Source organism: Physella acuta, unplaced genomic scaffold, assembly GCF_028476545.2.
Source record: "Physella acuta isolate Inbredline_101_S28 unplaced genomic scaffold, ASM2847654v3 ptg001051l, whole genome shotgun sequence".
Classification (NCBI taxonomy): Eukaryota; Metazoa; Mollusca; class Gastropoda; family Physidae; genus Physella; species Physella acuta.
The window spans coordinates 176175-189527 of record NW_026732568.1 but is presented as its reverse complement, the minus strand read 5'-3'; the positions used below and the strand labels follow the sequence as shown (position 1 = coordinate 189527).

The window sequence follows — 13353 nt, the reverse complement described above, 5'->3', positions numbered from 1 at the left end:
AACTTGGGTTGTATTCATCTTTCTACAAACCCAGTCTTTTTTTTTAAGGATCGGTGTAATGGGCGACAGCCCAAGGCGCCATTACTTTAAGGGTGCGGCAAAAATTGGATTTTCAAAGTGTTAAATTGATTTCTAGTTTAATATAATGTATTCGGTATAAAATTTGGCTGGATACGGGGTGGGGGAATTTAATACTGTTTTGTGTTGAATAATGGATTTTTTAAAAACGAATATTTTTAAAAAAATTGGATTTTTAAAAGCGTCACACCAATATTAAAACCAGCCACCAGCTACATTTAGTGAATGAAATATTAGCTGTTTATGGACGTTTTTATGAGGTGGTATATTCTTTCTAACCTTAGCATTTGCCTACGTTAGCACGTTTTCATATAGTAGCACATAGTTTCCGAAGCTAACATACCTACGTTAGCACGGAATTTCTTATAGCAGAACATTGTTTCATAAATTAAATTATGCCTACGCTAGCAAGTTTTCCTACAGTAGCATATAGTTTTATAAATAAAACATGTTGATGTTAGCTCGTGTTTTCCTAGGTTAGCACATGTTTTCCAATGTCAGCACATATTTTCAACATGTTTTCCAGTGTTAGCACATGTTATCCATGGTTAGTACATGTTTTCCACATGTTTTCCAAGGTGAGAACTGGTATTCTTGTGTCTGGACACCCTTCAGTAAAACCTACAACTGTTGACAGGTATTAACTAGAAACAGCAACAACACTGGATTAAATAGTTATATGGAGAGGAGTGTCTTGAAAGCAACCAGGCAAAACAAAATCGCATGACAACCTTATAAGACAGAAACAGATGGCAACAAGACAGAAACAAATGGCAACCAGACAAAAACAAATGACAACCAGACAAAAACAAATGGCAACAAGACAGAAACAGATGGCAACCAGACAGAAACAAATGACAATCAGACAGAAACAAATGACAACCAGACAGAAACCGATGGCAACCAGACTAAAACAAATGGCAACCAGACTAAAACAAATGGCAACCAGACAAAAACAAATAGCAACCAGACAGAAACATATGGCAACCAGAATAAAACAAATGGCAACCAGACAAAAACAAATGGCAACCAGACAGGCAACCAGACAGAAACAAATGACAACCAGAATAAAACAAATGACAACCAGACAGAAACAGATGGCAACCAGACTAAAACAAATGGCAACCAGAATAAAACAAATGACAACCAGACAGATCAAATGTCAACCAGACTAAAACAAATGGCAACCAGAATAAAACAAATGTCAATCAGTCTAAAACAAAGGACACCGATTGATCCTATAACAGCTCCCATCTAATTGAAATTCTCAAGAGGTCAATTTATTAATTTGGCTCCATGTTTGTTTTTCGCCTTCCGATTTAACACAAAAAAAAAATTAAACACGATAATGATGGAGCGCAATGTGTAAAAAAATTGAAACTTTAAAAAAATTGCATTGCTATTATAAAGTGGTACATGCTGTCTTATTTTAGTTTAGATTTTGACAAAACGTATTGTTGGAATTTTTTAGAACCTGTTTGATTAAGCTCTGGTCAAGTAGGAGACGTAATCGTATACATGGGACAAGGTGGAACGTGAGGGCAGGGTATGAGAGCAAGACCTTTAGCAGCTGGTCGTGGCGTTTGTGGTTGTGGTGAAGTTGATGGTGTTGTGGTGGTGTTTGTGGGGATGGGGAGTGGTGAGGTTAATAGAGGTAAATCTTCACAAGCATCTTCAAGACCATCTCTATGCCCCAGTTAGAAAACATCACAAGAACTGCCTTGATGCCAATCGAAAATCAAGTTTGACAAAGTAAATGGTCAAGCTAATGCCACCAGACCATTGCCACTTTGACAAAGTAAATGGTCAAGCTAATGCCATCAGACCATTGCCAATTATTTGACAAAGTAAATGGTCAAGCTAATGCCATCAGACCATTGCCAATTATTTGACAAAGTAAATGGTCAAGCTAATGCCATCAGATCATCGACGCTAAGTTTCAAGCATAGGCTACTAACACATTCAATAGCAAGACAGAATATGTAACCATTTGCTTCGTTAGAGCAAGACTGTTCTAAATGCACTTTTATAAAATATTCACAACGTAACTTTAAAATTTTGTTTTCCTTAGAACAGTCTGGCTCTCGGGAAACGATGTGTAGACTTTTTCTCATTACTGTATTCCACACGATGAGGTAACATTCATCCCAGACAATAACGATTCAATATTTTACAATTAGAAAAGTAAGGTTACATTTAACATGCGAATCGGACGATTTATTGCTGTACATCTTTAGACAAATAAGGTTAAATTTAATATACAGCCGCTCTTGGCAAAAATACATTCATCACATCTTGCTGTAAAACTTGGCTGACATTTGCCTAAAAGCGTTGAGTACATACCCCACGAAAGACGGGTGACATTTGGCCTAAGCATTAAATTGAAGCGTATAGAAAAATAAAAACCCAACAAAAACCAACCAACATTGGGGGATGTGTATGATTATGTCCCCTCAGAGGCCAGGCTAGCATTTGATCAGATCAACAAGATGTCCATGGCCCCATCATGTGACGAAAGGTCGAATAGAGAATTGAAAATAAATCTATTTGCCAAAGTCCATCCCGGCGGCTACCCCGGCGCAGCGTGAACACCCGGACAGGGGGCGCTCTCCAAAGGTCAGAGCTACAAGTGTGACACCCCATTCAATAATGCATTCGGCCACTAGATGGCGGCCTGCACTGGGCGACTACTGACGACCGACTTATTTTATTTATTAGCTTTTTTTTTATTTTTAAATACATCCCACCCCCCTGACACCTTTTCATCATCCTCCCACCCCCCCTGACACCTTTTTATCACCCTCCCACCCCCTAGAGTTGACTGGTTTTGGCAGGAGCCCAAGCAGAATGCACATGTTTCATAACTACAGATAACAAGGTCGAGTCCACTTAAACCAATTGTTGGGGGGGGAGTTAAAACGGTACATGCATTAACCATGGCTTAAAGGACAAGAATGGCCGCTGGTAGAGGAGACAGATGGAGATGTCCACATGACATGAACATTATGTCGTGGACATTTATCTAAGCTATAAGGACATTTCGTGTAGTGAGTTGACAGAAATGTCCACTCGGCATAAACATTATGTCGTGGACACGTATTTAAGCTATATGGACGTTTAGTATACTAGGTTGACAGAAATGTCCTTTCGACATAAAAATTATGTCATGGACCCACCAACATACTGGCACATACAGCACCAGAAGAAAAGACGTCTATGGAAGCTACAGATGAGACGTGTAATGACATGAAGCCAGACTTACCTGGGACGGCCACCTCCTCGTCTGAGGTCTCGTCTTCTGTGCCGGAGGAAGAGATGTTGGTCGAGTCTTCCCCAGCCATGATCCGGCGGATTCGTTTCTTGGACATCACCTCCAGCTGCTCCAGGCATAGCTGCTCCAGCTCATCACGGGGGATACTCTAGAGTAGGATAGATAGGATAAGTGTGGGATACAAGATATGGATACTCTAGAGTAGGATAGATAGGATAAGTGTGGGATACAGGTATGGATACTCTATAGTAGGATAAGTGTGGGATACAAGATATGGATCCTCTAGAGTAGGATAGATAGGATAAGTGTGGGATACAGGTATGGATACTCTATAGTAGGATAAGTGTGGGATACAAGATATGGATCCTCTAGAGTAGGATAGATAGGATAAGTGTGGGATACAAAATATGAATACTCTAGGATAGGATAAGTGGGGGATACAACGTATGGATACTCTAGAGTAGGATAGAGAGGATAAGTGTGGGATACAAGATATAGATACTCTAGGGTAGGATAGATAGGATAAGTGTGGGATATAAAGTATGGATACTCTATAGTAGGATAAGTGTGGGATACAAGATATGGATCCTCTAGAGTAGGATAGATAGGATAAGTGTGGGATACAAAATATGAATACTCTAGGATAGGATAAGTGGGGGATACAAGGTATGGATACTCTAGAGTAGGATAGAGAGGATAAGTGTGGGATACAAGATATGGATACTCTTGAGTAGGATAGATAGGATAAGTGTGGGATACAAGATATGAATACTCTAGGATAGGATAAGTGGGGGATACAAGGAATAGATACTCTAGAGTAGGATAGATATGATAAGTGTGGGATACAAGGTTTGGATACTCCGTAGGATAGATAGGATAAGTGTGGGATACAAGGTATGGATACTTTAGAGCAGGTTAGATGGGATAAGTGTGGGATACAAGGTATGGATACTCTAGAGTAGGATAGATGGGATAAATGAGGGATACAAGAAATTGGTATCGCTAGAGTAGTATATATGAGATAAGTGTGGGATACAATATATGGATACTCTAGAGCAGGATAGATGGGATAAATGAGGGATACAAGATATGGATACTCTAGGATAGATAGGATAAGTGTGGGATACAATATATTGATACAATTTAGGAATATAGGTGGCAATCAACGTAGGGTACTACGATCTTTGACAGAAGGAGCCTTAATTAATACTTGAAAAGATAATTTAAAATAAGTAGTGTCGAAAGTACCTATCATTCTGATTTTAGCCAGAAGGCTAAAAGGCGAGAAAGTAAACGTTTGAGTGGAGGAGCATGTCAAACAGCTGGGTCTATCATTAGATAGAGGAAGGAAACAAAAACCTTGATAAGAGAATAACAATATAAAATAAGAGACGCTCATACACAAAGGGTGCAGGCCTAAATCTAGAAAATACCAAAAAAAAAATAATGTATTTGAAAAATTTGCCAATGGAATACTAGGAATATATATATATATATATATATATATATATATATATATATATATATATATATATATATATATATATATATATATATATATAATATATAAAGTAGTATATATATAAATAAAGTAGAGACGTATCAGTACATCAGCTAATACCATATTTATGCACGTAAACCAAAGGGGTGCGATTTTCACGGTTTTACATGCTTAACGAAGAGAAAAACCCACACACAATTGCAATATCCAATACAACATCACGTGATTCGGCGGGGTTAAAGCAGGGGAGGGAGGGGGGTAGGCGACTGTTAGGAAAAGGGTGGGCTGATGCATGTTCAAATATCGTGTGTATGATGGTTCAAATCCCGGCCATGAAAATGCCAGCGCAGAAAGGAATAAAAAATCTATGCACACTGCAATTGTCAGTGGCCGTCCCTTCCCTGGATCACATTACCATGTTTATTGGGGGACATAAAAACCGTTTGAAACCGCAGCTCTTCTCGGCCGTCCGCCCCGGACATCGATCGGCGCTGGCCCTGTCCCCGCGATTTGCAAATTTCTCAAAACTGCGTAATTGCATGGTCAAGATATTGATGGGCTTCTCCAACACTCAAAACCTCAAGGAAATGAAATGGCCTTCATTATGGGGGCCGTAGACGGGCTTTAATTACGAGATTCAGCCGGGTCGATGCCGGCAGGCACCACAATTGCCTTATGATGTGACGGGACGGGGCTCTACACACGGCCGCTGGTCAGTGGGTTACAGGCTCCATTTGATGTTTGTGGTGGGGGGCGAGTTATGTACACGGGGAGAACACGCTCTTCGCAGGAGTAGGCCCTTTATATATATGTATATATATATATATATATATATATATATATATATATATATATATATATATATATATATATATATGGACCTACAAATATGTAATGGTAATATATGGAGGGCAGATTAAGATGCTATTAAACAAATGATAGTGTATGCATCATACAACAATAGGGTAGCAATAGGGTAGGCCTAGTGTAGTAGCTGAGTAAAGGTAAACCCCGCCAGGGTGTCAGTGTATTTACGCTGGACATTGGAGAATATGGCTGAGGTGAGTGGTGTGGTGAATGGTTGGGTGAATGGTTGGGTGAATGGTTGGGTGAATGGTGAGTCTTAGGGAACTTATGAATGGTGAGTCTTAGGGAACTTATGAATGGTGAGTCTTAGCAGGGAACTTATGAATGGTGAGTATAATGGAACTTACGAATGGTGAGTCTAAGGGAACTTATGAATGGTGAGTCTTAGGGAAATTATGAATGGTGAGTCTAAGGGAACTGATGAATGGTGAGTCTAAGGGAACTTACGAATGATGTGGTGAGACGAAGTGAACTTAATCAATGTCAAACATGGAATTGGTAAATGGACACACGGTCATAATTAGACCTTTAATTTAACTCAACCCATAGTATTGGTGGTGTCCGAGAATGGACTTTTCCGAAACTAGTTATCTTAGGTTGTTGGTGCTATTGACATCTCAGGGTTTTGTGTTGGGATCAGAGAAATTAGGGTTAGGTGTATGTTGGGACATGGGTTAGGTGTATGATGGGACATGGGTTAGGTGTATGATGGGACATGGGTTAGGTTTATGGTGGGACATGGGTTAGGTGTATGGTGGGACATGGGTTTAGGTTAGGATAACCGTTGGCATTATCAAGTTGTATTGGTATTTGGCTTACTCTAGGCAAATTAACATTCCATTATCGGTGTCTTTATTTGACATTGCTATAACACATGTCCTCTAAGCGCCCCTCCCCTAAACAACAACCGAAAACAGCAACAATGGACATTAAATTACCACGCAAAGTCTCAAGTAAAATGTTCATAATTCGCTTTCGATAAGCAACAAAAGTAAACAACAAACTCAGCAGATATTAGCACACTCTAACCTCATGTAAGACCCAACCACCGGACTATCTATCCACAAACATCACCTGGCTCCGGAGCCGTGCAGATCGTCTGCAGTTGGCCACCGAAAGCAGACGTGAAATAATAGCAACTTTCTAGTGTCAACACGCCGGCGTCCCTGACACTCCGACTTACCGAGCGGTTCCCCCCTGGCCGTATCTTAACAGGCTTGTGTTCATTTCAAACACGGGTTCATCGTGTTTTCGTTTCATTTCAAATCTGGTCGCACGTCGTGATTAACTTGAGGACTTGATGGACACATCTAAACAAAGCCGGGGCTACGGCGCGACACAGCTGTCTGCCTGCTCATTAGACCCGTCCTGCGCCGCACTGGCTACTTTAACGTTGGGCAACCCGTTAACAAATTGTCTTCCTCGCTAGCTGAATGCTGAGCAACCCGTTAACAAAGTGTCTTCCTTTAACGCTGGGCAACCGATTAACAAAGTGTCTTCCTGTTACTTTAACGTTTGGCAACCCGTTAACAAAGTGTCTTTCACTACTTTCAGCCTAGTTGCATTTGAATAACTTATTAACAAAGTGTCTTCCTGTTACTTTAACGTTGGGCAACCCGTTAACAAAGTGTCTTTCACTACTTTCAGCCTAGTTGCATTTGAATAACTTATTAACAAAGTGTCTTCTTGTCTATTTTAAAGGTGGGCAACCCGTTAACAAAATGTCTTCTTGACTACTTTGGCAAGCTGTTAACAAAGTGTCTTCCAGCCAAGTTGAATGTTGATCAACCCTAACTACTTTGACGAAAAACTACAAACTAAGAATGCGCTTCCAAAAAAGTTTCAATTAAAAAAAAAAAAAGCTTTTAAAATCTCACTTATCATATAACAAAAACTTGCCCTATTGCTTTTAAATAAATTTTATATAATTTTTAAAAAGTGTTTTTAAAACTTTATTATTGTAACTTTTTGAATATTTGTTTTCACACTAGATCTATAATCTTTAGAATTTTACAAACTAATCTATCCACAATTTAAATTAGGTCCCTTTCCTACAGCCAAAACAATGCAACAAACAAAATAAAACGCTTTTTGTGTAATACTGTTTTTTAACCCCACTCGTCACTAAAGAGCAGCAAGTATTAGTAAACCATCCTTTATCTCAACCATCACAAAAACACCACATTTACCCCCTTTGTTGTACCACAGATGTGTGGGAAGGGAGGATGGGGGACACAACAAGGGGAGGGAATCACTGCTCCACGCCACAGTAAGTGAGAATTCATTAATTTTATTTTATGAACAGTGGCCTATCTGCATGCTAAAAATAATACATTTTTCTTTTGTCCGCGTTCACTGCGAAAAGGGGGGCGGGGGTGACGTATTGTGTTGGTGATTATTCGGGGACCAAATTAATCACCCCGATAACACACGCTTCATTTATTTCATTATAAATAAATGTTAAAAATATTTTTCATTTGCTCGTTTAATCGGCTTGCCCAACGCACGCATCAATATTCTATTTGTAACGGCCCATAAAATACCATTAGATTCGACAAATTCTATGTATAAAATAAATATTAATAAGCAAGCCATGAGGGAAATATTATTAATGACTCGAAAACTATATTGTAACGGGGGAAAAAGTTGCATTAAATCAGAGGAAAACAATAAATATTCAGACTCTGTTTTCTCATTACGTGTGCAGATGTGTACAATGTCCAGCTATTTGGTGTAGGCTTCGTTTTGTGTGCACCTATAGTGTATGTGGAGATGTACAGTGTACCTATGTGTGAAGGTGTATAGTGTTGATGTATCTATAAGTGGGGTGGGGGGTGTGGGGTACCTATATGTTTAGGAGGTGGTGTACCTATCTCTGAAGGTGTACAGTACCTATATTGTGTATGGAGGTGTGGAGTGTACCTATAGGTGGAGGTATAAAGTGTTGATGTACCTTATAAAATTTAATGTATGTGTAGAGTGTACCTATATGTGGGGGTGTACGGTGTACCTATATGTAGAGGTTTAGAGTGTACCTATATGTGGAGGAGTACAGTGTACCTATATGTGCAGGTGTACGGTGTACCGATATGTAGAGGTGTAGAGTGTACCTTTATGTGATGGTGTACAGTGTTGGTGTACCTTATAGAATGTACTATATGTAGAGGTGTCGAGTGTACCTATATGTAATGGTGTATGGTGTTAGTGTACCTTGTGTGTGGAGGTATAGAATATACTATATGTAGAGGTGTAGAGCGTAACCATATATGTAATCATATGTTGAGGTGTGTATTACGCGAGAGTTAAAGATGTACAAACTATGCACCTATTTGTTAATGTGTGCAACATGTGTGTTGTTATTTAAGATGCAAAAAGTGTGTATGTTTGAGTATGTGTTTCGAATAGTTCCATATAAGGTTAGATAGGCAATCACAAAAAAACTGCCCTAAAAAACAAGGTGTGTGTGGGTGTGCGTGTGTGTGAGTGGTGGGGGGTGTTATGGCAAGTAGGTGAACTGGTTTGGCCCCACATATCAATCGATTATTACCAGAAGGTAAGAAATATTTTCCAATCAGCTACGTTACGTGGCCAACCCTCTGTTGTCGCGACCACTCGAAGATTTAGGTGGTTTAACACACCCATGATGTGGTTAATCCACTTCCACATTTTCCAGCCACTAGTGTCACGTGACACACCCATGATGTGGTGAATCCACTTCCACATTTTCCAGCCACTAGTGTCACGTGATGCGACACACCCATGATGTGGTGAATCCACTTCCACATTTTCCAGCCACTAGTGTCACGTGATGCGACACACCCATGATGTGGTGAATCCACTTCCACATTTTCAGCCACTAGTGTCACGTGATGCGACACACCTCTGATGTGGTGAATCCACTTCCACATTTTCCAGCCACTAGTGTCACGTGACACACCCATGATGTGGTGAATCCACTTCCACATTTTCCAGCCACTAGTGTCACGTGATGCGACACACCCATGATGTGGTGAATCCACTTCCACATTTTCAGCCACTAGTGTCACGTGATGCGACACACCTCTGATGTGGTGAATCCACTTCCACATTTTCCAGCCACTAGTGTCACGTGACACACCCATGATGTGGTGAATTCACTTCCACATTTTCCAGCCACTAGTGTCACGTGACACACCCATGATGTGGTGAATTCACTTCCACATTTTCCAGCCACTAGTGTCACGTGACACACCCATGATGTGGTGAATCCACTTCCACATTTTCCAGCCACTAGTGTCACGTGATGCGACACACCCATGATGTGGTGAATCCACTTCCACATTTTCCAGCCACTAGTGTCACGTGATGCGACACACCCGTGATGTGGTGAATCCACTTCCACATTTTCCAGCCACTAGTGTTACGTGACACACCCATGATGAAGAGGTCTAATGTACTCGTGACAAGATGATTTGACACAACTTTATCCAACATGTTTTAACTAGATACGAGGGTATCTAAGGGGACAGTATGACCGAACGGTAAAGCGTTTGACTGTTAGCTAGATGGTTTCAAGTTCGGAGTAGAGACTGCGTCCACCCAGCTCTGATGGGTACCTGACTCACGTAAGGGAAACAAAGGTGGCTGGGCATATGTTGAGAGTAAAAAAACTAGCATAGTATAATTCCCAAGCAGCGCACAAACAGCGAAGATACTGTATTTAACAAAGGCAGCTCAGCATAATGCTGACCACATCATCTCTTCGTAAGCCGAGGTCATTGAAACAGATGAACTCTACATCATCTACCCGTGTGTCTTGGATACAAACGGGAAAAGATGATGATGGTAGTATTTATTGTTGTAATGTGAAGATGTTAGTTAAAGATGGGTAGTTACTCACGTTAGACCCTTAAAATGTGTATGAGAAAAAGCAAATAACATATGTCTTGCTGATGAGTAAACCAGTGTAGGATATAGGTGTTTGTAAAATCTACCTTATACTTTTATTGTATGCATAATATGAAAATATGTTTGATGTTAACTGTTATGTCAATTATTTTATGGTTCCATCACTGGTTGGTATTTTATGGGGGACATCTGTAGATTGACAAACATTAGTGGTGCGGTGTGTAGAAGTGACGTTTTACGAGCTGAATTGGTGAAACTTCAAATGAAAGTCATGAATGAATGAAAACTCATATTCATATCAAAACAGAATGGCGTTGTGACCACATAGGAATGTGGTTTTTCAGAACTGACGGGGTGGGGGTGTGGGGGGGGGGGGGCAGAGAGAGTAGCGTTTGTTCTCGTTTCTTGGTCTCAACACATGAAGATTTGTAGGCTCAGCACAATACCAGAAGTCAGGTATTGGAATCATGTATCCATGTGGTAATCATGTATCCATATGGGAATCATGTATCCATATGGGAATCATGTATCCATATAGGAATCATGTATCCATGTGGTAATCATGTATCCATATGGGAATCATGTATCCATATGGGAATCATGTATCCATGTGGTAATCATGTATCCATATGGGAATCATGTATCCATGTGGTAATCATGTATCCATATGGGAATCATGTATCCATATAGGAATCATGTATCCATGTGGGAATCATGTATCCATGTGGGAATCATGTATCCATATGGGAATCATGTATCCATATAGGAATCATGTATCCATGTGGGAATCATGTATCCATGTGGAAATCATGTATCCATATGGGAATCATGTATCCATATGGGAATCATGTATCCATGTGGGAATCATGTATCCATATGGGAATCATGTATCCGTGTGGGAATCATGTATCCATATGGGAATCATGTGTCCATGTGGGAATCATGTATCCATATGGGAATCATGTATCCATGTGGGAATCATGTATCCATGTGGTGTGCTCTAAAAAATCTACCACGCCCTTCCCTGTGGTTCTAGTCATCTTGTGCAGTGGAAGCAATTAGAAACAAAACAATTGGCAACTAGGAGCAACGTCGCCTCCCGCACCACAAAGACCAAAAGCTCGAGTACAGTGGCAGCAAGTAAAACTAAACTAGCCAACAACAACAACATCACCTACCACGCCACAAAGACCACCAGCAACGTAAGACTAAACTAACCACCACCACCAACATCATCCAACCACAGCACAAAGTACACCAGCAGCACGTAAAACTAAACTACCCACTACCACCACCCCCCCCACACTACAAAGACCATCAGCAACACTTAAAACGAAACTGCCCACCACCACCAAAATCACCCACCACACTACAAAGACCTCCACCAACACTTAAAACTACCCACCACGTCAACAATATTTCCATCCCCACCCCAGCGGACTATAACCGCCCCCCCCCACCCGACCCTCACTACAAACAAAGCGTCGAGGCGTCACAATTGCTAATCCCTGACTCAGGACTCTCCATAACAAAACCCGAGAGTCCGGAACTCACGACGCTGATTAACATAATTAATGACATCACCACGCAATGCGGTTAACCTCCATTATTTTAACCCGCATCTTTTTAACCCAGTTAAAACCCCCTAGCCCACAACAGCTACACCATGCCATAACCTCCCTCTAGAAAGATCTCATTTCATTTAAAGGACATTATGCTAAAAAAAAACTCACTCTCCAACTAACATATGTAAACAACAAAACAACAGATCCAGTTTACAGATACACACGAAGATACTATTAAATAAACGCATTGAATACTATTACCTCCGTCTGGCTAAGAATTATCCTCCTCCCCCCTCTCCCCCACCCCCTACTGGCCCTTCTCTCGTGGTAGCCCATCAAATTTATCAGAATTACTATTCGTTTTATTGGAAAGAGGCTTAAAGCTTAACAAATATTAATAACTTCTGCTCCGCTGCTATTGATTATGCCCCCCAGCGAAGGGTTGTACAATGTTATAAATTTCAGAACAAACATTCACATTTTTTGGCAGAAAGGCCATGGGGGGTAAGTCCTGGGGCGTGTGAATACAGGGGGGAGGGCGTGTGCTGGAGATCCCGACGGTCGATAGGATATCTGAATATTGTGGTCAAGTTATTTTTTTTTAGTTTTTATTTTTTAAAGGGGAGACTATGCCCGGGAAGAATATGGTAAAAATTATTCTGTTTCAGGCTTACCGTTCTTTGATCTCATGTTCAAATAACACAGGGCACGGGCCAGGCAATAAAACATATGGGGGTGGGAGAGGGAAGGGTGTGTGCGTGTGTTCATTACGTCATCGTGGGAGGGTGGGGGGGGGGGGAATCTAAGAACGTCCCTTTGCCCCATCCCTACTTATACATGCGAACAGAAATATTTAAAATGTAAACTATTTCAACGAAAAATAGAAAATAAAAAGAATATCAGGCACTGTGTAGAAGAGTGGTTTGGGGGTTCCAATAAGCTTATGCTGAGTTGGTTTTTTTTTTTTTTTTACATTACTGCAGTGTTTCTTTCAGACATCTCTCTCTGTGTGGGGGGGGGGGGGTATCTCGAGAATTTCCCAAGACGAAATTGAAATACATTAAATTTAAAAAGAAAATATATTCTTTAACCATTCTTATAATCTCCCCCCCCCCCCCCCACCCCAAGCAAAATATTTAACATACCCCCCCCCCCCGCCCTTCTATGAAGCTGTTAGCATTTCA

General features: G+C 40.6%; 1 protein-coding gene across 2 annotated transcripts in view; it reads right to left on the bottom strand.

Moving 5' to 3' along the window:
- The window catches only part of LOC131955059 (caspase activity and apoptosis inhibitor 1), a 105291-nt gene that overhangs the window by 31990 nt on the left and 59948 nt on the right, over window positions 1-13353 (bottom strand). For both annotated transcript variants that reach the window (XM_059319009.1, XM_059319010.1), the window contains one exon: window positions 3341-3497. In XM_059319009.1, the coding sequence (XP_059174992.1) occupies window positions 3341-3497 (157 nt within the window). The remainder of the gene's footprint in view (window positions 1-3340; window positions 3498-13353) is intronic.